The sequence below is a fragment of the Peromyscus californicus genome, unplaced genomic scaffold (genome assembly GCF_007827085.1).
Source record: "Peromyscus californicus insignis strain IS unplaced genomic scaffold, ASM782708v3 Scaffold_19__1_contigs__length_69161282, whole genome shotgun sequence".
NCBI classification, from domain to species: domain Eukaryota; kingdom Metazoa; phylum Chordata; class Mammalia; order Rodentia; family Cricetidae; genus Peromyscus; species Peromyscus californicus.
This window is the reverse complement of record NW_026294491.1, coordinates 61657881-61683119: the sequence shown is the minus strand read 5'-3', so window position 1 is coordinate 61683119 and position 25239 is coordinate 61657881. Positions and strand designations below refer to the sequence as shown.

General features: G+C 50.8%; 2 protein-coding genes across 5 annotated transcripts in view; one reads left to right on the top strand and one right to left on the bottom strand.

The window, feature by feature from the left end:
* The window catches only part of Ppp2r5d (protein phosphatase 2 regulatory subunit B'delta), a 27402-nt gene extending 3774 nt beyond the window's left edge, over window positions 1-23628 (top strand). Inside the window, exons 2-17 of one of the 2 annotated variants that reach the window (XM_052745496.1) lie at window positions 1235-1741; window positions 6423-6503; window positions 18325-18517; window positions 18735-18934; window positions 19021-19131; window positions 19253-19345; window positions 19718-19848; window positions 19971-20030; window positions 20126-20234; window positions 20429-20482; window positions 20846-21016; window positions 21106-21233; window positions 21830-21931; window positions 22030-22102; window positions 22223-22339; window positions 22485-23628. In XM_052745496.1, coding sequence (XP_052601456.1) covers window positions 1715-1741; window positions 6423-6503; window positions 18325-18517; window positions 18735-18934; window positions 19021-19131; window positions 19253-19345; window positions 19718-19848; window positions 19971-20030; window positions 20126-20234; window positions 20429-20482; window positions 20846-21016; window positions 21106-21233; window positions 21830-21931; window positions 22030-22102; window positions 22223-22339; window positions 22485-22622 — 1788 coding nt within the window. In that variant the 5' untranslated portion in view covers window positions 1235-1714 and the 3' untranslated portion in view covers window positions 22623-23628. The remainder of the gene's footprint in view (window positions 1-1234; window positions 1742-6422; window positions 6504-18324; window positions 18518-18734; window positions 18935-19020; window positions 19132-19252; window positions 19346-19717; window positions 19849-19970; window positions 20031-20125; window positions 20235-20428; window positions 20483-20845; window positions 21017-21105; window positions 21234-21829; window positions 21932-22029; window positions 22103-22222; window positions 22340-22484) is intronic. The other variant, XM_052745497.1, reaches the window with a different exon arrangement.
* On the bottom strand, window positions 23521-25239 carry Mea1 (male-enhanced antigen 1). Of its 3 annotated transcripts, none has more exons than XM_052745506.1 (4): window positions 25110-25239; window positions 24318-24598; window positions 24132-24234; window positions 23521-23898 (listed from the first exon to the last, which is right to left on the bottom strand). In XM_052745506.1, exons 1-4 carry the CDS (start codon window positions 25222-25224, stop codon window positions 23747-23749), a joined length of 651 nt encoding a protein of 216 aa, XP_052601466.1. In that variant the 5' UTR covers window positions 25225-25239; the 3' UTR covers window positions 23521-23746. The 3 variants fall into 3 exon arrangements, with proteins under 3 accessions (XP_052601466.1, XP_052601467.1, XP_052601468.1); XM_052745507.1 differs by having other exon boundaries at window positions 25081-25211; XM_052745508.1 differs by having other exon boundaries at window positions 25037-25140.

Below are 25239 nucleotides of genomic sequence, written 5' to 3'. Positions count from 1 at the left end.
GAAGCCAGAAGAGGGCATCAGATCCCCTGGAGCTGGAATTACAGGCAGTTGTGAACCAATTGATGTGGGGGATGGGAACCTAATTTGGTCCTCTGGAAGAGCAGCAAGTGCTCTTAACCACTGAGCCATGTCTCCAGCCTATCTTTCCCATTCTGTTAAAAAAAAATAAATAATTGTGTGTGTGTGTGTGTGTGTGTGTGTGTGTGTGTAAGTGTAGGTACCTACAGAGTCTAGAAGAGGGTATCAGATCCCGGGGAGCTGGAGTTAAAGGCAGTTGTGAACCAGCTAATATGGATGCTGGGAACCGGACTCAAGTCCTCTGGAAGAGCAGCAAGTGCTTTTAACCACTGAGCCGTTTCTCCAGCCTCCATCTTTCCCATTCTCATGGCTCCTACTCTTTGTACAACAATCATTGGCTACTTATTTGTTTAGTTATTTGTGCTGTTGAGGGGATCCAAGGCCCCTTACTTTCGGGACAGCAACTACAGGCTTATTTTTAACTTTTTACTCATGTTTGGGTTTTTTTGCTTGTTTGGTTTTTTTTGTTTTGTTTTGTTTAGAGACAAGGTCTTAGTGTAGTTCAAACTGGTCTTGAACTGGCTATAGCTAAGGCTGGTCTGTAACTCCTGATTCTCCTGCACCTTCCAAGTGCTGGGATTACGGGAGTAAGACACCACACCCGGCTCCCACAGGCTTATTTTTGATGGACCTCCTCCAGTGTGTTAATGTAGTCTATTGGCTACTAGGATAACTAAAATATATTTCTCCATGCCACTCTGAGGTTTGGGTAATTTATGACATTGTATTTTAATCATCTTATACAAGTCTGTGTACTTCATCAGAGTGGGAACTCCCTGAGGGCAGGAACCCAATCCCATCCACTAGAACACCAGCTTGGGCGCGGCGGCAGCGGCACAGGTAAGGGATAGGTTTTCTGAGACACTGAACGATGAGCCTACTTTTCCACTTCATCCTTAATGGCTCAAACGCAGCTGGTTTACCGATCCCAGCTTCCTTGCAGTAGGTACCGGGAGCCACGTCTTGAAGCTGCAGCGAACCAGGGATTCTGATTTTATTTCAGTGGGGTTCCACTGCTGACCGGCTTCCCCTCTGCTCCTCTGCAACTGTGAACTAGGACAGACTTGATGAATGCACAGGAGGACCCTTAGGAGTCTTCTCTATCAATTCGACGTGTGCAATTTGAGCTGCTTAAACTCCTACCCTTCCGTGTTAGGTCTCTTTCCTCGAGTTCGGACGAGGCAGAGCAGGGGAAAACGTGAGAGCCACTTCTGGAGGGAAGGAGCCAAGGAATGAAGAATAGCAGAGGACGACGCACAGGCGACGCCGGAGAGCAGCCTTGCCAGCCAAGCTCGGGTTTCCCCATGGCCCCGCCTCCCTCGCGAAGCCCGACCCTCTCTGGGGCGGGACCTTCCCCTCCAGCCAATTCTGGGAGCCGAACCCTGGCGGTTTGTACTCTTTCTTTCCAATGAGAAAAAAAGGAAGCAGCTTGGCTCCAATGGCCAATCCGAGGAGGCGGCGCCTGGTTGTCAGGCAGGTTTGTAAGAGTTAGGGCCAATTGGAGGCGCAGCCACGGCTCGGCCCGGGCGCAGCGCGCAGGCGGTGGCGAAGAGACGCCGAGCGGGCCGAGTGCGGCCGAGCAGAGCCGGAGCCGGAGCGGGGCCGCAGGAGCCGGGCCGGGTGTGGACCGGCCGAGATGCCCTATAAACTGAAGAAGGATAAGGTGAGCGTGGCCTTTGCCCTTGCGCCTCCGCCGCGGGGCCTGCGCGGAGCTCTGGGAGGGGCCCGAGGCAGGCCCGGGACAGCCTCAGACTGACCCTCCGGTCCGGCCCCCCGCAGCACTCCCGGGCCCAGCCCCTGGGCCGCGCGGCTGGCAGCACCCCAGCCCGGGCAGCAGCTGGGACTGCTCTCCCTCTTTGCCCCGGACAGATTCCCCCCACCTATCTCTCTTCCCTTCCTCTTTGCTCCTACCCCTGGCCCCCTCCAGATCTGCTCCACTCCCAGCTCACTCCCTTGCCTTTTCTCCCCACCTTCCTCTGTCCCGATCCCCCACGGGTTTGGGACAGTCCTCATCTAAGACTGCATCTTCCTCCAGTACTCCCCCCACCCCCCGCCCCGTGCAGCCCCTTCCCTCCTCTCCTCACCAGCCTATAAACGGCCTCTCCACAGTTCTGTACAGTCCCTTCTCTCTCCACGACAAGCCCCTGACCTAGAACCGCTCTGCTTTTTCTCTCCTCCGCCCAAATCTGGCCTAGGCCCCTCCCTCGAGTCTTCCTTTACACACAAACTTGTAAGCCAGGACTGAGCCCTTCCTTCTGTTGATGGAACCCCAGAACGTTGGTGCTGGAAGGGAGCTTTTGAGCACATGCATTATAGTCTCTGGTGGTACAGATGAGGAGACTGAGGCCGAGTCAAGGGAAGGGACTTGTCCAAGGTCACACATCCTGCTGGAGGCCCAGCTGCAATATCAGGTCTCCCGACTTGGAGGGCTCTTCTGTGCCAGTGCCTAACTGCCATCAGCTGGCTTCCACGTTCACCCTAAACCAGACACCCTTTCTAATCTGCACAGGCTCCTCCCCTTATTCCTTAGGATAACCTTTGCATTTCCTTTCTTTGCACCAGTGCTGGGTTTCTCCCTTTCCTGAGTTATATTAAAGCAGGAATCTGCCCTGTTCTGTTTCGTTTTCTTCTTATTCTGCAGTCCAGGCACCCCTGGACATTCATACTTTGTCGTACTGTCCTTACACAGGCCATTTCTTTCTTACTTGCCTTGATAGAGATCCAGCCCGGGGTCTTGCACACGCTGAGCATGTGCAGCACCACTGAACTACACTCCCAGCCGCACAGGCCGTTGATTGATGTTGCCTTCTTTCACCTTCTTCTGTCTCCATACCGCCTTCACCTGTTCCTCATCCCTGCCGTTTCCTACCCTTTGTTTCCTGCTGTTGCTGAGATCTGACTCAGAGGTGTGGTTCCTCTGAGGTACAGACTTACCCAGGGATGCTAGGATACCAGTTGCAGCCTCCCCCGGCCTTTCTTCTCTCGGGGCTGGCTCTGGCCTGGTATTGTGGTCCACCCTCCTGAAGACCCCAGAGGCGGACTGCATTCATGTCTCCCGGTTGGCTTGCTATGCTACCACCCCACCTTATCAGTCAAACTCTTTATCCTGGGGCTCTTGGGTATTTTCCAGGTAGCAGGGATTATGGGTTGTCATCATAACTTCTCAGAGTCTGAGATTAGAGCACAGGACTGAGATATATATATATATCTCCAGCATATACTAGTTGCTGAACCTCTTAAAGGTGGTGAGCTGAGCAGAGTTGTGTCCCCTACCCAGTGCTGACCTTGGGAGTAGGCTTGCCAGTACAGTTTGGGCCATTCCCCTGTAGAAACTGCACACTCCAGATAGCTAAACTGGAAACTTGAGAGGTTGTGGTGTTCAGAGGAAGCGTTGAGATCCTTACCCCTCTGTAGTCTTTAGTCTGTGGACCAGATCCTGTCCCGTCTGCAGAAAGCCTTTGCCTACTGGATAATTGAGAATTAGAGGAGACACTCTTAGCTTCCTGGGGCCATCAGTGATCTGGTTGAGCAAGGGTATTGGGAGGATTGGGATGCATGGAAGCAGGTGTGGAACTCTTTATGAGACTTAACCTCCTGTACTGGAGTTTGGGCTGCATTTGGCCTCCTTAAAGTTCTGAGGGGGAGAGAGATGACAGTGTGACGGAGCTGTACCAGGATGGAGGCATAAAGACAGGTGGGTGGAGGCTCCTTATTGCTCATCCATCACCTGTCCCTTCTCCTTTATCTCCGCTGGTCCCTGTCCTCACTGTCCTTCACTGCTCCCTCTGTGAATCTTGGCTGAGCCTTCACTTGGGCCCACTTACAGACTTCATGTGTTCAGCCTTGGGTGCGAATGGATTGTGGACAACCCTTGTCTTCCTCCTTGAGGAAGTAACTAAACTCTGTGGAGGTTTGGCATCCCCTTACACACAGTAGGTAGGTGCTGAGTCAGTCTTCGGGGAGATTTGCATCCTTCTCTTCTGAGAATCGATTTAGGTCTTTGATTTTCCTGCATGAAGTACCCTGCTCCTTCCCGCTTTCTTATTCGTAATAACAGAATTAACCAACATTAGGGTTTGATGTGCCAGACACTGGGCTAAGGGAAGTGGTCCTATTATTGTTTTTGTTTAATAGGTGAGAACAGGGGGAGGCTAGTTACCTCCTCACTCTCACAGAACTGGTAAAAGTTGAGCTCAAAACACAGTGCTAGCCCTAAACCCCAGGGCCTCACGTCATGCGACAGCTGGGCCGGGCCACAGTGTGTGTGCTTCACCTGCTCTTGAGGAGACAGGGAGCAAGGCTTGTGGGCCCCGTTCCCCTACACCCACTCACACCCACACATCAAGGCAGCTGACATCAGGCAAATTCCCTGAGATATGTTTCTCAGGCGTCGTGCTGAGTGCCATAAGGTGGGTGGAGGGGACAAGAAAAGTAAGCAGCTTATGATGGAGTCTAGAGATCAGCCTGGAGTGAAGATGGGTCAGCTCTGTTGGAGGGCTCGTGTCTGTTGTGTGCTTTCAGTCACTTTGGTGGTGTGTGCTGCATCTTTTTTTCTCCACCACTTGCTGTGAGCAATTGACAAGTCAGTGTGGCCGGCCTGGTCAGTGCAGTGGGAGAGTGCTCAGCCCAGAGAAGCCCCTTCCCCCTTGTACAGAGCATCGAGCTGCTCCCCATCCGAGAGAGAGAACGGTTTTCCCTCTCCACCCCCAGAAAGCCTTCCCCCTGTTCCAGCCCACACATAACTCTCTTCTCCCTGGGATCCGTTTGCCCCCATAGTCACAATCATTTGATTTAACACTTCTTACTGAAGGGGCTTGGCTGCTGTTGAATTGCAGACTCTCAGAGCTGGAAGTGATTTCCAAGGTCCTCCAATCCAGCTCTCAGCTGAGACTTGAATCCTTTTGCAACATGCCTTAGAGGAGGTCATCCAGCCTCTGCTCAAATGCTCAGGACCGGGAGCTTTTAGCTTCACTGGGCAGTCTGTTTCCATACAACTCCACCGTGAGAAAATCCATCCTTGTTGGCCTCAGCCTATGCTCTTTCAGTGCCCTGAGTCCATGAGGATAAGTTGTATCTTTAGTGCACATGGCAGCCCTTCCTCTGCGGGCTAAGCTTCATCTTGCCCCCCCTCCTCCCTTCTCTTGTCTACTCTCCCGGTCCTGCAGCTGTTGCATTTGAGGCTGAGCTTTTGCATACACTGCCAGAATGGGCTGCATTTCCCTTTACAAGTAAGGATTTCTTATTGCCCCTTCCACGGGCTCGTGCTCATGACTAAACCAGACCCACTAGCTTGGTTCTATCGGGGCCAAGCACAGACATAGGTCTGTTAAGTGGGTGGAAGTTCCCAAGACTTGTAGTGGATGCCACAGCATTGATTTGTGTTCAACTTGCAGTCAGAGCTGCATCCTCAGGTCTCTTTCACAGTCTCCCCATCCTGTCCCTGTGTGGCTGCTTTTGTTTTGGTCCAGAGCATAGAAAGAGATGCTGGACAGGCCAGGGCTCTGAGCCAGTTGCCAGGTTCCCAAGGGAACCTTTAGATTGGTGCTCACAGTTTGTTAACAATTCAGGACTTCACCTCCATCTCTAGTCCACTGCTTGTTGCCCGAGACGCTCTTAACATTTCAGGCGGAACTCTTCTGATCCATTAGCACCCTGTTAGAGACTCTAGCACCCTCTTGTTTGGGTGCTGCTTCTGACATCTAAACAAATGCCTCAGGGTCTTTCTGGATGGCCCTGAGGGGAGAGAGATGATTTCTGCTGTGCTCTAGCACAGAAGCCGTTGGCACCTCTGACCAGGTTGCCCAGAAGCCAGTCAGAGTAACTGAGGAACAGTTACTGTTACTGATGCTATTCCAGGAAGCCGCCTCCCCAGGTCTTTTCCTGACTAGAGCTTCCTGAGCCCAGCCGTTCACTACCTGGTGAGGAGACAGATGAAGACTACTGTCATGCTTAATTATTAGATTGAAGTTGGCTTCCTAACTAGAATCTAAACTCCTTGGAGGGGCTGAATCTCCTTTGTGTGTCCCGGGGTCGATACAGTAGGATTTTTTATTTATTTTTGGTTTTTCGAAATATGGTTTCTCTGTGTAGCTCTGGGTGTCCAGGAACTTGCTCAATAGACCAGGCTGACTTCGAACTCAGATATCTACCTGCCTCTGCCTCCTGAGTTCTGGGAGGAAAGGCGTGCACCACCATGCCCAGCTGATACAGTAGGTTTTAACTGAATCAGTTGGGCGGTGCGTAGTTAAAACAAAGACCTAGGAAGGGCTTGGACATATAGCTCAGTGGTAGAGCATTTGCCTAGCATAGACAAGGCCCCTGGTTTGATCTCCATCTTCTCCCAGCAGGAACCTCCCAAGCTTGCCAAAGGCACAGCCAAGCCCAGCAGCTCGAGCAAAGATGGTGGAGGAGAGAACACAGACGAGGTAAGGATGTAGCCATGGCCCTGGTTCCGTGCAGGTGCTGGCCACAGCTCCTTGACGGCTGGGGCACGGGTCTGAGGGGCAGTTACACAGGCAGAGGCTCCTGCAGCCAGGATGGGAGGCAGGTCTCTCTGCTTTGGGGCAGCATTTGGCTGGTATAGAACAAATAAGTACTCTAATTCTTTCAAATTCCTTAGAGTCCCGTGGAAGGTGTTCCTGCCTGCCACTTTCTGGTGTTGACAGCTCCTTCTCAGTGGTTAGGGGTATGGCCAGTAGTGGAGCCCAGGCTTAGTATGATTAAGACCTTGGGTTTAATTTCCAGCATGCTCAAGTGTGTTGCGCAGATGTCTTTCTTAGGGTAAAAACCATTGAACGATGTGAGGTCTGCTTATGCGTGCCTGTAAACTCATCATTTGGGGAGCTGGGGATCACAAGTTTGGGGCCAGCCTGTGTGATGTAGCAAGACCCTGACTCAAAAAGGGGTGGGGTGGGGTGCTGAGAGGTTTGTGGTCCTGGTGAAAAGGGGGAAAGTCTACAAGTGCCTCGCGGGATGACAAGTCACTTTGGTATGGAGCTGGGTGGGGCAGGGGCTCGGGAGTGGCTAGTGTCCCTGAGTTGGGCAGGGCTGGGCCCACTGCTCTTGGTCTCAGTGTGACCAAAGGACAGTCATGAACAGAGGTCAACACAGCTCGGCAGTCTAGGGCTATAAAGCAATAAACAGGCAAACAAGACAGCCAGAGTCGAGGGGCTTGGGGAAGTTCAGGGGTGTCCTTGAACATCTGGGGTGCAGTCGGTGGGGTGCTCTGTTTGCCGAGCAGCCTTGTGAATGTGTGGGAGCTGTCGTTCTCCCTGCTTTCCCCGCTCTTTCCCTCTCTAGACTGTTCAGGAGGCCGAAGTCTCAGTTACTTCCCTGAGAAGGAGATTGACAAGTGTTTGTGGTTAAGTCTGGGTTTAGATTTTCCAGGCTACTTGTCCCTGTCCCTCTAAAGAGAGCCAGTTAATGTTTGCATTGGTGACCACTCTTGTAGGAGCCGCAAAGTCATCGGGAGAGTAGACTAGGTTTCCTGCCCGATTTGCAGCCCCGGGCAGTTAAAGACCACAACAGAGTGATGACTCCTTCTCTGCACTTCACAGGAGTCCGCACAGTCTTTGGACTGGTCCTTGTCACCAGACGTTGTGACCATTTGTTCCCATCACGGTCTTCCCACCTGGCTGTGAACTGAGGGAAAAGCTGTATGGTGCTGTATGGCTTCCCCTCACGCCTGTGCACTCAGTGTGGGTCATACCAAATGTGTCTGGGGCCAGATGTGTCTGGGACACACCCTCAGGGCTCATTCTCCCCTTCAGAGGTGATATCGATGGGACCCACTGGGAAAGTAATTGAGAGTTAGTGAGCAGTGTTAAAAACAGCAGGAGAGACTCAGAGCCAGGACATAAAGGAAGAGGACACTCCAAGCCCTCCCTCCTCTGCCTCGCTAACATTCTTCCAGTTCTTAGGCCCCCTGCTTATTATCTGCTTAGGGTGGCCGGCCTTGACCACTTCCCTCCATCCCCAGGGCATGGCCCTGTGAGTTACGGTTTTGTCCCTCAGCCCCTTGGTTGCACTTCACAACAGTGTCAAATAGTTCTGTGAACTCACTGTTTCCTAGTCTGGGAGCTTCAGGAGGCTCTCACTTGCCTGGCCCGGTGTGAGCACCCACATATGAGTGTAGTAGTCAGTGGAGGTGTGAACTGGGGAGTGAGTGAGACCTCACTCTCTACATGGGGAAATGAAGGCCTGGTGAAGTGAGGACTGTGCTGAGGCCGACTGCCATGATGTCTCCAGGTCTTTAGGAGGCTCTGCTCAGGGAGGTGGCGTCTGTCTTAGTCCCTCTAGATGTCAAGTTCACCCTGGGCTCTATTTTATGTAAAGTCTCCAGGGCTTGTCTATGTGAGGTAGCCGCAGGCATTTACTTTATGATTTTTCAGAAGGTACTCTTGTACAGATGTTAGAGACATGCTGGGAAAATTGAAGGCCAAGTTGGGAGGTCGTGGCCTGTTTTTAATGTGTTTTTGATTTTTATGTGTGTGGATGTTTTGTCTACATGTATGTCGTGTACCATGGGCATGCCTGGTATCTGTGGAGGCCAGAAGAGGGGCATCAGATTCCCCCAATGTGAGTTACAGGTGGTTGTGAGCTACCATGTAGGTGCTGGGCATCAAACCTGGTTCCACTGGAGCAGTGCTCTAAAGTGCTGTCTCGTCTCTCCGGCCCTGAGGTATGGTTTTAAAATACTATTCACCATGTCTTTCCTTGCTCCTTTTCTAGTGTAGAATTTGGAGTTCCTCTGGCCAAACTCTGTTAAACATTTACTGGAGTGTTTTTCAATTAATCCTAATAATTATAGCAGCTAACATTTACTTTATTGAGAAGTTATTCTGTATTAGTTTTTCAAAGCAGCCAAAACAGATTCCCATACACCAGGACAGCAGAAGTGAATTTCCCTACAGTTATGAAGGCTAGAAGTCTGAAGTCAGGGTAGCATAACAGACATGACCTGAGATCTTTTTTAAATTATTTTAAATTTCTGTGTGGATATGTGCACATGTGTGTGCAGGTACCCACAGAGTCCAGAAGGAAGTATTGGATCCCTGTGGTATCCCCTGGAGCTGGAGTTACAAGCTGTCCTGAGCTGCCTGACATGGCTGCTGGGAACTGGACTCTGGTTCCTCTGCAAGCGCGTCAGAGACATCTTCCAGCTTCTGAGGGTTACTTTTATTGAAAAATTGGGGACAGGATGGTTGTGCTCACTGTAATCCCAGCACCTGGGAGGCTGGGGCAGGCAGATCTCTGTGAGTTGAAGGCCAGCCTGGTCTGCAGTTTTGAGACCATGTCTCAGATTTTGACACACTACCTTTATTTGTTTGTTTGTTTTTGTTTAGTGATTGTGAGTGTGCCAGGATGTACCGGTGGAGGTCAGAGGCTGGTTCTCCATCCACCACGTAGACTTGGGGATTGAACTGAGGTCCTTTACCCACTGAGCCATGTCATTGTGCTCTTTTATTTAAATTTAAATGTTTTCAATTTATTTAATTTTTGTGTATGTATGTGTGTGGTGTGTACAATATGTATATATATGTGTGTTCACATGTGTGGAGGTACATGAGTCTGTGCACATTCGTTAGAAGCTTGAGGCTGACATCAGATGTCCTCTCAGCTGCTCCCAGTCTTAATTTTGATGTCTTATTCAATCTCTGTGGACCTTGTATGTTGAGGTATGTTCTCTCTGAACCTAGAGATGGCCATTTTGAAACTAGTCAGACTAGCCAGCTTGCCCCAGGGCAGAGGTTCTCAACCAGTGGATCTTGACCCCCTTGGGGTCAAACTACCCTTTCACAGGATCTCATATCGAATATCCAGCATATTATATATTTACATTAGGACTCTTAACAGTAGCAAAATTACAGTTATGAAGTAGCAACAAAATCATTTTATGGTTGGGAGTCACCCAACATGAGGAGCTGTATTAAATGGTCACAGTGTCAGGAAGGGTGAGAACCACTGATCTAGGGATTCTGTCTCTACTTCTGGTTCCTGGGATTGCAGGTGTGCTGCCGTGCTGCCTGGCTTTTACGTGGGTCCTGGGGATCCAAAACTGTTCACCCGATTACATAGAGGCACATTACTCTGCAAGCCGTCGCCCCAGTCCTGTCTGCAGGTTCTAGGGACAGGTTAGTTCTGAGCCTCCCTGCTGGCTTTCCACAGCCCTGTGTCGTCTCTCTCTCTGAATTTCCCTCTTAGCAGGACACCAGTCATCAGGGACATCCTATGGAACCCAGTAATGTCCATTTTCACTTGATTATGTGTATCTGTAAGGTCACATTCAAAGACGCAGAGTGGACACAGATTTGGATGGGACACTGCTCAGTCAGCATGTTGTACCAGTCACTCCCTAATGCTTTGCATGGACATTTAACTGTCACTGCGTTCCCCTAGGATCTTTCTCTTGTCACCCCATTTTACAGATGGACTGGAGGCTCAGAGTGAACAGCATCACTCCGTGGATAAATGGCAGAGCTGGGATTCATAGGCTAAATAAAGTATTGTCTCTGAGATTCTAAAAGAGGATCCTAGGGTGGAAAATGACTTTGAGAGGTCAAATGAGACTCACTGTGTCCTGCTTCTGCATTTGAGGATCTTCTCTGGTCTGACTTTGGAAAAAATGGACTCTTTAGTACACTGCTGTCTTGAGTTCTGGATGTAGGGATGAGGGGAGGAAGAAACAGCCCAGTCTCCCCAACTTCAGCTCCAAGGCCACAGTAGGCATCCTCAAACCTTTTTGGTTTATAGTCTTCTCCTTTTTTCTTTCCAGTACTGGGGACTGAACCCGGGGTGTCACTCAAGCAAAGCATGTATGTGTTCTACCACTGAACTTCAAAACTAATTTGAGGTGGGTGTGGTGTCCCGCAACAATAATCCCGGCACTCCGGATGAGGAGGCAGGCGGAGCTGTCTGAGTTTGAGGCCAGCCTGATCTACATTGTGTGTTCCAGGCTAGCCAGGGCTACATAGAGAGACTCTGTCTCAAAACAAAACAAAATAAAAACAAAAAACCCACCAAAGTCGAATCTGAGCCAGTGTGCTCATTCGTGCCTGTATCCCAAGCACTTGGAAGGTGGAGGCAGGATGAAAGTTGTGAATTCAAAGCTAGCCTCGGCTACACATTAAGATCCAGTCCAGCTTGGGCTGTAGTGTGGGAACCTGTTTTAAAACAACATAAAATTATTTTGGAATCTCCCACAGTTAAAATCCAGCATCCACAGCGATTCTGAGCTGGCCTCACTCTGTTCTTCTAGCATCTCCCCTGGTCACTGTCCCCGTGGAAGTCATCTGAACCAGCAAGCCTCCCTGTAATGTGGCCTCCTGCATGCAGTTCCACTGTTCTGGACTTGCTTTATTGTCCTCTCTTCTTCTTTGCTACTAAACTCACATCCTTTAAGAGCTAAATCAAAACTCACCCCTTTAGGGACTGAAGAGGTGGATCTGTGGTTAAAAACCCTTGCTGATCCTGCAGAGGACCCGAGTTAGAATCTTAGCACCTATGTTGGGCATCTCACAACCTGTGTGTAATTCCAGCTACACAAACACACCCCATAATTTAAAAATAAATATTTTTTTTGAGAGATGTTTTCCATAATTCTTCCAGGCAATTTGTAACCCACTCCTCTGTGTTTCCACAGCCTTTGTGGTCTTGCTCTAGTATTTTCCTTATACCATTAGCTGCTTCTGTGGCTGCCTCACCTACCCAGTCTCTGAGCTCTTTGAAGGCCAGGGCATGTCCTAGTCACCTCTTCCTCTTTAATGCTTAGTGGGGTGTTTAGAAAAGAAAGGAAGATGGGAAGAAGTAGACAGGACTGGATGGAGCCCTGAGTGTGACCATGAGAGACGATGACGCTTCAACTAAAATGGTCTTCATGTGTTAAACCAGTTAACTCATGGTGCAACAGATACAGCATGTAATCTGTGCTTTTTGTTTGTAGGGTTTTTTGTTTGTTGTTTGTTTTGGTTTTTTTGTTTTTGTTTTTGGGGTTTTTTTTTGTTTGTTTGTTTTGTTGTTTTCAAGACAGGGTTTCTTTGTGTAGCCCTGGCTGTCCTGGAACTCCCTCTGTAGACCAGACCAGGCTGGCCTCGAACTCAGGGATCTGCCTGCCTCTGCCACCCGAGTGCTGGGATTAAAAGTGTGTGCCACTGCTGCCCAGCTGTTTGTTTGTTTTAATTACATTTATTTGTGTATTTATTGTGTGTTTGCACAGTGGTCATAGGACAGCTTGATGGGAGTTGATTTTGTTCTACCATTTGGGTCCTGGGGATTGACCTCAGGTTGTCAGTCTTGGGGACAAGTGCCTTTACCCACCCACTGAGCCACCTTGCTAGCCCTTGTTAATTGTGTTTTGCACCAGAGTCTTGCTCTGTAGTCCAGGTTGGCTTCAATCTGCAGTGATAGTTTCAATTTTGCCTCCCGAGTGCTGGAGTTATAGGTGTGAACCACCATGCTTGGTTCTGTCTGTGCATTTTGTAATTAATTTTGAGAGAAGGTCTTGCTGTGTAGCCCAGGCTAGTCTCAAACTCTGGATCTTTCTGCCTTAGCCTCTTGCATAGCAAGAGTAGAGGTATGTACCACTTTGCCCAGCTTCTCTTTCTACTAATTTTATGTTCCATCTCTTTCTATTGGAATACGTCTTCTTTTCTTGTTTGTTTGTTTGTTTGGTTTTTCGACAGGGTTTCTCTGTGTAGCCCTAGCTGTCCTGGAACTCACTCTGTAGACCAGGCTGTCCTGGAACTCACAGAAATCTGCCTGCCTCTACCTCCCAAGCACTTCGATTAAAGGCATATGCCACCATCACCTGGCTTCTGTTAGAATAATTCTTCTAGTGGGGGCTATGGATGTAGCTCAGCTGGTAGAGTGCTTGGCTAGCACGCACAGAGCCCTGGGTTCTATGCCCAGTGGCACATGAACAGGCGTGGTGGTATAGGTGTGTGTATACACTTGGGAGGTAGAGGCCGGAGGCCTGAGTACAGGAAGGCTTCCTGGGTGGGTGTAGATTCTGGAAAGTACTTCAGGTCTCTGCAGAGTCTCAGGACTAGACAGGACAAAGTCCAGTTGGGAGGCAGAATGCTGGGCTGCCTTTGGTCAGCTACCCTCGTCTGATGGCTGCGGTCTAGAGGGGCTCACTTGTCTCCTACCCACTCAAGGACAGTGGAGAGACATTAGAAGAAGCTGGAAGATTTGGAGTAAATGCTTGAGTATGCAGTGAGTGACTGACATATCCATACATTTGCTTTCTGACAAGCATGTGAAGGGTAGACAAACAGGAGATGGCCTCACTGGGCCTTGGTCATCAGGGACTCTACTAGATGGGCTTGCTGTCTCCCGGGTTGGTTCCTGTGTTGGGGGCCGACCAGTGGTCCTTCTAAAAACTAGAGCTGGGGTTAGGGAGATGGTTCAGTAGATAAGCACTTAGACACAGCATAGCTATGCTCCATCCTTGGAACATGTAAAGACTGACGAGGTGCGCTCTGGTAATGCCAGTGAACTACAAGAGGGGAGCTGGAGACAGAACTCTTGGAAACTCACAGGCCATCAGCCTGGCATGTGCACAGTGAAGAAGAGACCCCGCCTCCAACAAGATGGATGGTTGTTGTCCTCCGACATCCATATACCCACTGTGACACTGTGTCCTCACACAGTGCACTCACACACATGAACATGTGCATCGACATCACACACACACAGACAAACGACAAAACAAAGACTGGAGTGACTGAGTGAGATGAAGCAGATGCCCCTCAGACTCTCCAGCCACTCCAGCACTCAGCAGTGCAGTCTCAGTGTGACTGGCTTTGGACAGTTTGTTTGTTGGTTTTTCAAGGTGGGGTTTCTCTGTGTTCCCGGCTGTCCTGGAACTCCCTCTGTAGACCAGGCTGGCCTCGAACTCAGAGTGCCACCACAACATTTTACTTTATTTTATTCTTTTAAATGATTTATTTATCTATGTACATCGGTGTTTTCCTGCATGTATGTCTGTGTGAAGGTGTTGGATCCCCTGGAATTGGAGTTACAGACAGTTGTGAGCTGCCATGTGGGTTCTGGGAACTGAACCCAGGTCCTCTGGAAGAGCAGCCCATGAGTGCTCTTAACCACTGAGTCATTTCTCCAGCCTTGGACATTTTATTTTTACACCATACAACTCTGTGTTCTCTTGAAACCCTACTTGGACAGAGGTTGGAAAATTACTGATCTAGATGACTTTTTTTTTCTTTCTGTGAGATAGGGTCTCACTATGCAGCTCTAGCTGGAACTCACTACGCACACTAGGCTGGCATCAGACTCACAGAGATCCTCCTGCCCTGAGTGCTGGGATTAAAGGTGTGCAGCGCCACGCCTGACTGATCTAGCTCACTTCCCTTCTTGTCAACAGAAAATTATGGCTCTGCTTTTCTGTCTCGGGAAGAGCACCTTTTTTTCTCAGAGTGGTCCCGCAGTGTGAGGTCTGTCAGGGTGCTGGGGTCTTGTGTGTTCCTCACCCTTACTCGACGCTGCTGCTGCTGCATAGAGCTGCTCCAAGACAGCGGTTCTCAACCTGCCTAACGCTGCGACCCTTTAATACAGTTCCTCATGGTGTGTGACCCCACCAGTGCTCTGAGAACTTCTATGGAGATAAGACAAGGAGGGCCTGCAGGGAGGAGGCTTGTTCCTGTTCAGCCAACCAAACATCAATGAATGCTTGTTAGATGCTACTTCTAGGGATGCCCAGAGGAGTACAAACCAGGGCCCTGGCTTTCAAGAAATTCATTATGAGGGGGCGGGGGCTGGAGAGATGACTCAAAGGTTAAGAGCACTGGCTGCTCTTCCAGAGGTCCTGAGTTCAATTCCCAGCAACCACATGGTGGCTCACAACCATCTGTAGTGAGATCTGGCGCCCTCTTCTGGCCGGCAGGGATACATGCAGGCAGAATGCTGTATACATAATAAATAAATAAATCTTAAAAAAAAAAAGAAATTAGGGGGCTGAAGAGATGACTCAGTGGTTAAGAGCACTGGCTGTTCTTCCAGAGGTCCTGAGTTCAATTCCCAGCAACCACATGGTGGCTCACAACCATCCGTAATGAGATCTGGCGCCCTCTTCTGGCCTGCAAGCATAATGGAGGCAGAACACTGTATACATAATAAATAAATAAATAAATCTTTTCTTTAAAAAAAGAAATTAGTTATCTAGTTCATTGGTTCTCAACATGTAGGTCATGACCCCTTGGGGGGGTTAGAATGACCTTTTGCAGGGGTCACATATCAGATATTCTGCAGATATTTACATTACAATTCAAAAGCTATTGTTATAAAGTAGCAACGAAAATAGCTTTCTGGTTGGGGGTCACCACAGCATGAGGAGCTGTATTAAAGGGCTGCAGTGTTAGGAAGGCTGAGCACCACTGATCTTTTTGAAGGGAATGACACATAAATAGATTAAGGAAGAGGTGTCACGAGGGAGTGAGTGGTTACAGAGGCAATGGAACAGACTGACAGTTGAAGAAAGCTGAGGTGAGCCCCAAGGGCCACAGTGAGCTGATTCAGCTTTTTGGAAGAGGTGTGCTTCCCTGAGACGGGGGATAGTGGACTCCAAGGAACATTTGATGGGGTTGCCTTGGGGAGGCATTTCCAGGGTGCCATATTCCTAGGACCCAGGTATAGAAATAAAAATGGTCACAGGTGCAGCAGCAGCAAGAACAGCAGCAGGTACTTACAGAGCACTTGCTGTGTGCCAGGCACTCCTTGTTTCCATTTTTTTTTTTTTTTTTCGGTTTTTCAAGACGGGGTTTCTCTGTGAAACAGTCCTGGCTGTCCTGGAACTCACTCTGTAGACCAGGCTGACCTCAGACTCAACAGAGATTTACCTGCCTCTGCCTCCTGTGTGCTGGGATTAAAGGCGTGCGCCACCACATCTGGCTTTTAGTGTGTTCTTGAGAGTTTGGTTTTTCTCAGGCAGGCAAGCAAGATACAAATTGGCATGGGAGGGTCTACATGTTCACCAGACACTAACCTCCCAACCTCTTCTCTCCCCTCTCCCCTCAAGGTGTCATCCCTCCTGACTGTAGAGAGGGAGCCCCCAGAGTCCAGCACACCCTGCATTGTCTCGAATGACACTGGCTCATTCCTGGTCACACAGAGGTGTATGTGCCTCCTCCGTCCCCTTCCTGTGTTACCTGAGTCAGACCTCCAGTCAAGCCAGTTTTCTATAGAGCCAGGTGGCCACCGTGGTAATGAACTAGGCTGGGACACCCCCCCCCCCCCCCCACCTGGGCCAGACTCTGTTGTCTTTCATTCTCTTGTATCCAGAGAGAGCACAGGTTTCGAAGGACTTAATTGTTTTTATTTATTTTTGCTGTACTGGGGATTGAACGTAGGCCTGGGCGAATGCTCTGCTGTGGAGATGTGTGTCTGCACCTCTTAACCTTGCGTCGGGCTCCCTCAGTTGCTCAGGCTTCCTCCTCCCAACAGCTGACTCCCAGGTGTGTGCCGCCAAGCTCCCTCAGTTCAGTGGGTTTGTTGTTGTCTGGACGGGGTCTTGCTGTGCAGTCCAGGCTGGCCTGCACTGTTGTTGATCCTCTCGTGTCCGCCATCTAATTTGGGAATTAACAGGTGTGCATAATAGCCAGGTTTTTTGTTTTTTGCCTTAAGAGTTATTATTTTTAGGGAGGACATCCAGGGCTACACAGATTAACCCTGTCTGGAAAACCCAAATAAGCAAAAAAAGATGTATTGTTTTTATGTGTATGAGTGTTTTGCCGGCTTGTATGTATGTTTGCGTGCCATGGGTATTCTTGGTGCCCTTGGAGGCCAGAGGAGGGTGTTAGAGCTGGAGCTGGAGTTACGGGCATTTGTAGGCTGTGCTGTGGGTGCCAACTATCAAACTGAGGTCCTCTGGAGGAGCAGCCCGTGCTCTTAAGCTGCTCCAGCCCAGCCACTCTCCTTTTGTTTCTTTCTTTCTTTTTTTTTTCTTCCGGTTTTTCGAGACAGGGTTTCTCTGTGTAGCTTTGCACCTTTCCTGGTACTCACTTGGTAGTCCAGGCTGGCCTCAAACTCACAGAGATCCACCTGCCTCTGCCTCCCGAGTGCTGGGATTAAAGGCGTGTGCCACTACCGCCCGGCTGCCTTTTGTTTGTTTGAGACAGGGCCTCACTATGCAACTCTGCCCGGCCTGGAACTTGGTCTGTAGGCCAGGCTGGCTTTGAACTCAGAGATCCATATGCCTCTGCCTCCCAAGTGCTGGGATTAGAAGCATGTGCCACCACTGCCCGGCTAGGATTTTTATTAAACTAAATTTCTGGTAAGCTGCTAAGACTTAAGAATGAATTTCTTTCTCTTTTTAATTGAAGGGTATAGAACATTCAGTAATCTGAAGTGTACTTCAGAATTGTTAGGTATCCTACACATTGGGCTACCCCTCCCAAATGTCCTCAAGACATAGTGTTTCCATTGTTCAGAAGATGCCTCGTGTCTCCTCTAGGTCAGCTCTTGCAGCTCGGACTGACATTGTATTTCCCCATACTGAGGACTGAACTCGGCTCTGCACACACTAGGCAAGCACTCTACTGCTAAGCAGATCTTTGGCCCTGAAAACTACTTTTCTGATTTCTGTCACCATTCACCCAATCACTTTTGCCTCCTTACGACACGACCACTTTGAAGGCTGTTGATACACTGATAGGACTTCTTGGCTCTTGTATTCTGGAGCTATAACCACAGTTATATCTGTCCCTGGCGTACCTGACAAGGACAGCTCACTACCTCTCTACAAGCATGAACAGGCCAGGAATGGTGCTGTGGGATGTTCTGTATGCTGTGAAAATGTATTGCTATGATTGATTGAGAAATACAGTGCTGATTGGCCAGTAGCCAGGCAGAAAGTATAGGTGGGACAAAGAGGGAGGAGAATGCTGGGAAGTGGAAGGCTGAGGCAGGGAGACACTACCAGCTGCTGTGATGAGAAGCAACATGTTAAGATACCGGTAAACCACGAGCCACGTGGCAACTTATAGATTAATAAAAATGGGTTAATTTAAGATTAAAAAAAAACTAGATAACAAAAAGCCTGCCACGGCCATACAGTTTATAAGTAATAAAAGTCTGTGTGCTCACTTGGCTGGGGGACTGATGGGTGAAATCGATTTGTCCTGACCATGGGCCAGGCAGGACCAGGAAAACTTGAGCTACAGGATGGGATGGTCAAGGCCAGGGTAGAGGGCATCTCTTGGAGAACTGGATTCAACAAATTACTTTTTTGTCCAGGCCCAGCCCCAACCTCAGTCTCAGCCACCATCATCCAACAAGCGTCCCAGCAACAGCACACCACCCCCAACACAGCTCAGCAAAATCAAGTACTCAGGGGGACCCCAGATTGTCAAGAAAGAACGACGGCAGAGCTCCTCCCGCTTCAACCTCAGCAAGAACAGGGAGCTACAAAAGCTTCCTGCCTTGAAAGGTACTGCCAGATGGAGAGGGACTGTGAACTGGCTGTGGGCCATGGACATTGGTTTAGGAGTCTGTCTTCGGGAAAAGGGTGTTCTATAGACATGGGGGTTCAACTGTGACACGTGCCGGGAGCAGCATGGTGGCAGGGCGGGGAGGGACGATCTGCAGAGGCAGTGGGACACGCATGAAGAATGATGGGGCACACCTGACCGCTGAGACCTCCACAGATTCGCCCACCCAGGAGCGCGAGGAGCTCTTTATCCAGAAGCTACGCCAGTGCTGCGTCCTCTTTGACTTTGTGTCAGACCCGCTCAGCGACCTCAAATTCAAAGAGGTGAAGCGGGCAGGACTCAACGAGATGGTGGAGTATATCACCCACAGCCGCGATGTTGTCACTGAGGCCATCTACCCGGAGGCTGTCACCATGGTGGGCATAGGGAAAAGATACAAGGGGGAGGGATGGGAGCTCCTGGGGAAGCCCAGACAGCGCTCTAAGCTGGGCTCACCCCTCAGTTTTCAGTGAATCTCTTCCGGACGCTGCCACCTTCATCGAATCCCACAGGAGCCGAGTTTGACCCTGAGGAAGATGAGCCTACCTTGGAAGCTGCCTGGCCACATCTCCAGGTACTAGGGCAAAGGGATAGGCTAGGTCTGGCTGGAGGACACAGGGTCACTCAGGACTGCAGTAAGGGGGCAGCTCTCAGTCCTTGGATCAGGTCCCAGTGAAACTTCTTTTCCTCCACAGCTTGTTTATGAGTTTTTCTTACGTTTCTTGGAGTCTCCAGATTTCCAGCCAAACATAGCCAAGAAGTATATTGACCAGAAGTTTGTACTTGCTGTGAGTCTGAGTCTCCTGCCCTCCCCTTGAACTGTACCCCACCTCACCACCCGCTACCTGTGTCCTGCCTGCTCCTTTCCCTTATTCTGATGTCCTGGGGGTTCAGCTGTGTCTAGTACAAGGCTCCCAAAGAAACTTCCAGTGTAACTGGGGGGAAAAAGAACAAAATATCTCTCTCCACTCAGTGGGGTATAAACATGCATACCCAGATAGCAAATTGAATGAGCCATATAATAAAATCACTTTTCAGAGACTTGACTCCATTCCCCAGAGAACGTTGGGCACGGCTAGAACCTTGTACCTTGCGACCCCAGCCCGTGCCTTCTCTGCCTGCTGCCTCATCCTCTGCCTTTTCTATCCTTCTGCTCCTAGCTCCTGGACCTATTCGATAGTGAGGACCCTCGAGAGCGGGACTTTCTCAAGACCATTTTGCATCGCATCTATGGCAAGTTTTTGGGGCTCCGGGCGTATATTCGTAGGCAGATCAACCACATCTTCTACAGGTGAGGCAATGATTCCAGGCTTGGGAGAGGAGCATTCCCCTGCTGTGGTGGGATGGGAACAGGAAGGCAGGGGAGACTGCAGAATGCTGGAGGGTAGTGTCCAGAGGACCTTCTTCCCTTAGGTTCATTTATGAGACTGAACACCACAATGGGATTGCTGAGCTCCTGGAGATCCTCGGCAGGTGAGGGGGGTGCAGAGGCCATGCAAGATTGGGGGTGGGCACACGGAGCTTGAATGTGAAGGCCTTCGGTCCTAAAAACCTCCCTCGACTTCTAGCATCATCAATGGCTTTGCCTTGCCCCTTAAGGAAGAGCACAAGATGTTTCTCATCCGTGTCTTGCTTCCACTTCACAAGGTCAAGTCCCTGAGTGTATACCACCCTCAGGTGAGCTGCCTGCCTCTGAGGATCCCTTACCTGAGCATCAGAGACAAAGGGGAGGGAAGGGATTCCTGCTGACACAGAAGGGTGGTGGTAGGGAATCCTCTACACCTCCCCTTCCGTTCTGGGATCGCATTTGTGACTGAGTGCTGAGGCTTTCTGAGAGCTGCATTTTCACTTCCATCCTCAACCCTTTGCAGTTGGCATACTGTGTGGTACAGTTCCTGGAGAAGGAGAGCAGTCTCACCGAGCCGGTAAGTTCCCTTCTGGGGCCCCGGGCGTCAGCCGTGCTCGCCTATCTGTACCTGTTGGTTGTTTCTGGTGTTGGTGACACTGGCCATCAACCCTAGGGCTTGTACATCTCGGGTGTATCTCCTATGACTGAGCAACACCTCTAGCTCCAGTCTCTAACTACTGAATGAGGTTGTAAGTGGACCCCAGGAGGACTGAGGGAGGTGGGGTCCTCTCAAGGGAGCCCAAACCTATATACTCAGCAAACTGACTCAAGCCAGAGAAGCCATGTGGTTAGGTGAGGGTAGATGTGGGTCAAGGCAATACAAAGGCTTCCCAGAGGACTGAGCAGTGTTAGGAATTTTAGCCTCACGTCTTCTTCACAGGTGATTGTGGGACTTCTCAAATTTTGGCCTAAGACCCACAGCCCCAAGGAAGTGATGTTTCTGAACGAGCTAGAGGAGATTCTGGATGTCATTGAACCCTCAGAATTCAGCAAAGTGATGGAGCCCCTCTTCCGCCAGCTTGCCAAGTGTGTCTCCAGCCCCCATTTCCAGGTGAGACCAGACCCGCTGTCTCCTAGACATGGCAGAGCAGGTCTTGAGGACCACAGGGAGTGCCCACTGATTGCGCTTCTCCTTGCCAGGTGGCAGAGCGCGCCCTCTACTATTGGAACAATGAATACATCATGAGCCTGATCAGCGACAACGCTGCCCGAGTCCTCCCGATCATGTTTCCTGCACTCTATCGGAACTCCAAAAGCCACTGGAACAAGTAGGGCACTGAGTTTGGGCTGATGGTGGGACCTGGGTTTCAAAGCGCTGAGGGTGTAGAACCCAAGAGATAGGAATTCACCTGGCCACTCAGCAAGCAGAGCTGGTGCCCACCAAATATTACTAAGTAGGTCCTTGAGGAGCTGACTGGCAAGGATAGGTGCTAATGAGACATCCTTGCAATACCAAATAGCTGAGCTGTTTGATACCACAGCCTTGGAGACATTCTAGACTGGAGGGAACTGTGTGGCATGCTGTGGTATGCTTAAAAACCTGTGAGGAGTCCAAGTTATAGAAGGCTTTCCTGCGGAAGGTAAGTTTAGTGTGGTGCTGACAGTCCTCCGGTTCCTGGGAAGCCGTGGAGCACGAGCAGGGAAAGCAAGCGTATGATTGCAGGGCCAGTATTTGTAAGGACCATCAAATGCTCTCAAAGCTCCATGGTTTAGTCAAGAGTTAGCTGCTTCTACAGTGTAGAGTTTGTGAGGGGAACAGGAAATGGAAAAGCTTTTGGCAGAGACACTTGGAAACAAGCAGTTGGGGTTATGGCACTGGCGGCAGGCCCTGGTCTCGTGCACACCATCTTTCTCTGGATGGCAGGACAATCCATGGACTGATCTACAACGCCCTGAAGCTGTTCATGGAAATGAACCAGAAGCTGTTTGATGATTGTACACAACAGTACAAGGCAGAGAAGCAGAAGTGAGTCTCTCTCTCTCTCTCCTAAGAGGATTGTTACTTTCTATCTCCAGCCTCCAGCTCACTGTCCCCAATTCCAACCTGACTGTTCCTTCCCACAGGGGCCGGTTCCGAATGAAGGAAAGAGAGGAAATGTGGCAGAAGATTGAGGAGCTGGCACGGCTCAACCCCCAGGTGAGGCTTTTCTGCCAGCGCCCTGACTCGGACGGTCCTTTAGAGTTGGGGAGAGATTCAGGAAGGATGAGGCAAACGGCTCTGAAGTGCTCACCGTGTGTCCGTACCCTGCCCTCTCAGTACCCTATGTTCCGAGCTCCTCCACCACTGCCCCCTGTGTACTCCATGGAGACAGAGACCCCCACAGCAGAGGACATCCAGCTTCTGAAGAGGACAGTGGAAACAGAGGCCGTGCAGGTGAGAGGGCACCAGGGGCAAGGGTCAGGTTGGCATAGCACTAACAGTTCTAGGAGACAGAGGAGAGAGGCCAGCAGGACCAAACAGGAGAAAGGGGCGTTCCTTGGGAACTGGTCACCACGGCCTCCTCCCTGTCCATACCCAGATGCTAAAGGACATCAAGAAGGAGAAAGTGCTGCTGCGGAGGAAGTCAGAGCTGCCACAGGATGTGTACACCATCAAGGCACTGGAGGCACACAAGCGGGCAGAAGAGTTCCTGACTGCTAGCCAGGAGGCTCTCTGACCCCTCCCCTCCCCTCCCCACAGGGTTACAGCCCACTCAGCCCTGGGACGCAGCCCGGCCCTCCACCCTCTGCTCCTTATTGGCTGACCTGGGGCAAAACAGCACCTCTCTGGCTACTCTAGAGGATGCAGGCACTGGAAGCAGGGATGCTCAGAGGGCTCCCTCTTCTCCCCTAAATGTGTTCATGCCTCCCTGTGGCTAGTACAGACAGGCTGAGCACTGAGTGCTCAGTGCTTAGACAACCTGGGGGTGCCTGTCCCCCTGCTCCTAACCCCACAGCTACCTGAAACTGTTCTGAGAAACACAAACACAGGAATTACATGCTCCTCTCCTGTCCTCTTCATCCTCATGTGAACTTGAGGTGTCTCTCCTCTCCACTGCAGGGTAAAGCAGGAGAGTGTCACCAAAGTTACATCAAGCTCCATTGGCCCCTGGAGTGAAGAGCTGGAGGGACCAACCCCCAGCAGCACAAATAGGCCCCTAGCCCTAGCATGATGCAGGCAGGGGACGGTGGTGTATTACCCCTTATCCTCTGCCTAACCAGGACAGCACAGAGGTCAGAAAGTGTATGGACACTAGATGAATATAGGGCCCCGTGGGCCAAGGTGGGGAGAATGAACCATCTACTTTGCCCCTCTTTGGTAAGCAGCAGTCCTGGGATCACAAATATGGAAGGGACCACCCTGTGGCTGACTGCTTTCCTTTGTGCTGTTGGTTCCAAAGCTCTAAAGAAGGAAGCAGGAGCAGTGCCCCAAGCATGGCTCCCTGCAACACCTATTTATTTCCTTGTTTATGCTGGTGCTGGGCAGGCCTCACCTGTACCCTTTGGGCACTCAGAAAAGCAAGGGTGGGGAGGGCTGGACCAGGTTTCAGGGGCACAGGCAGTGCAGCTTTTGGCTGTGTACATAGGGTGCTTTATTCTCCACAGAGTGATACATGCTGAGGTGGGTTGGGCTTGGGCCAATGTCCCCATATGTACAGAACTGAATAAAGTGGGTCTCTGAGAGGTCTGATTTGCCTTGATGTGAAAAGGGACATGGGAAGGTGGATGTTAAAACCAGAGTTGTGTTAGTCCTGGGCTGGTCCTGGCTTGGAACGTAGGGAGACGAGGCAGCTCTCTGTGGTTACTTCCAGGCAGGGGATGCCTGCCGGGCTTGGAGGGCTTTCTGTACCACATCTTCCCACTGAGCATCCGATATCTCCCGAGCCCAGGCGGGAACCCCTGGTGCAGGCAGGCTTACTCCTGCCATCGTCCTTTTCACCAGCTCCACGTGTTCTGAAAGCACAGCCGCAGGCTGGTTAGGGGATAGAGAAAATGGGAGTCGCCACTCCCACACTATAGCCAAATCTACCCACCCAACTTTAGCTGAATAGCATTTCACCTGGATCCTGAAGTCTGCAAACTACCTTCTTTTTAAGAGTAAGGTGGCTCTCTAACTCTTCTTACTGGTTCTAAAGCAATCTATTTCCTTCATAATTATTCCCAAATGAAAGAATGCGCTTTTTTACCTGGATCCATGGGGATCGAGCTGTGGCTGCTCAATGCTGCAGCTCCCTCCTCATCTTCATCCTCACTCTCTAATGGTGGGTCTGGCAAATGAAGCCCCAGGGCCTGCAGAACCAGAGAGAAGATCATTTGCATCCAACTCTTGGTAGTTCTGTTTCAGCTGCTTAGGAACTGTTCCTCCACCATACCTGGATCCGATCTTGGATGTCAGCAGCTCCATCTTCTCCCTCACCCACTGGTGCCAGTTCCACCTCTTCTTGTTCAGGATCCTGATTGAGCGGCTGGTAGGAGTAGCCTGCTGGGCCTGCTCCTGTTTCCTCCTGCTCTTCCTCGGGTTCTTCACTGCTCCAATCCCCAGTTCCTTCTGTAGGACCCTGATGTGGCCCTAAGTCCTCGGTTTGATTGGGGAAGATACGCTCAGGGCCCATGGTGTCTCCCCCTAGAACTACTGCTGCCATCCGGGCAGGGGCTGCAAGGACAGAAAGGCAGGGTAGGGACGGGATGAAACCAGGTCCTCTTTCATCCCACGATTTGCAGTCTCCTTTTACATTCATAAAACCCACTTCCCTCTCTCAGGGCTCTTGCACCTTCCTTCCCTCTCCCCCCTCTCTCCCATCTCTCTCTCTTGCGTCGTCTTAAGTCTGGGTTGTCATACTGAACTCGAGCCCACCAGTCTTTAGTTCTCCCGATTCCTGAAGGCTTCACCACTTCCGAATAGACCCTTTCCAGAACCTCGCCCCCTCCCGTCACGCCCTCCCCGGCTTGCTAACTGCAGGTCGCCAGACTACCCACAATAGCGCGTCCCCACCCCTCATCCCCCCTCTCCGGGGCACCGCAGTACCGCCTGGCAAAAGCCCTTCAAGCCCAGGGGTGCCCCTTCAGTGGCCCCAGCTGCACCGTCCCCTACCCGCCCCCACTGATTCTCGGCGTTGGTGTTTCCTCGCGCCTCACCCTCTCAGAGCCCACAGCCGGACCCGCACCTTCACTTCCGGCGGGGCAGGACGTGGTGTGGCTCTTAGTCCTCCAGCCCCGCCCCGTGCCCAAGACTGACGCAAGCGAGGACGAGAAGTCCGCCTCTTGCCCCGCCTCCGCCATCCCCCCCGCCCGGAC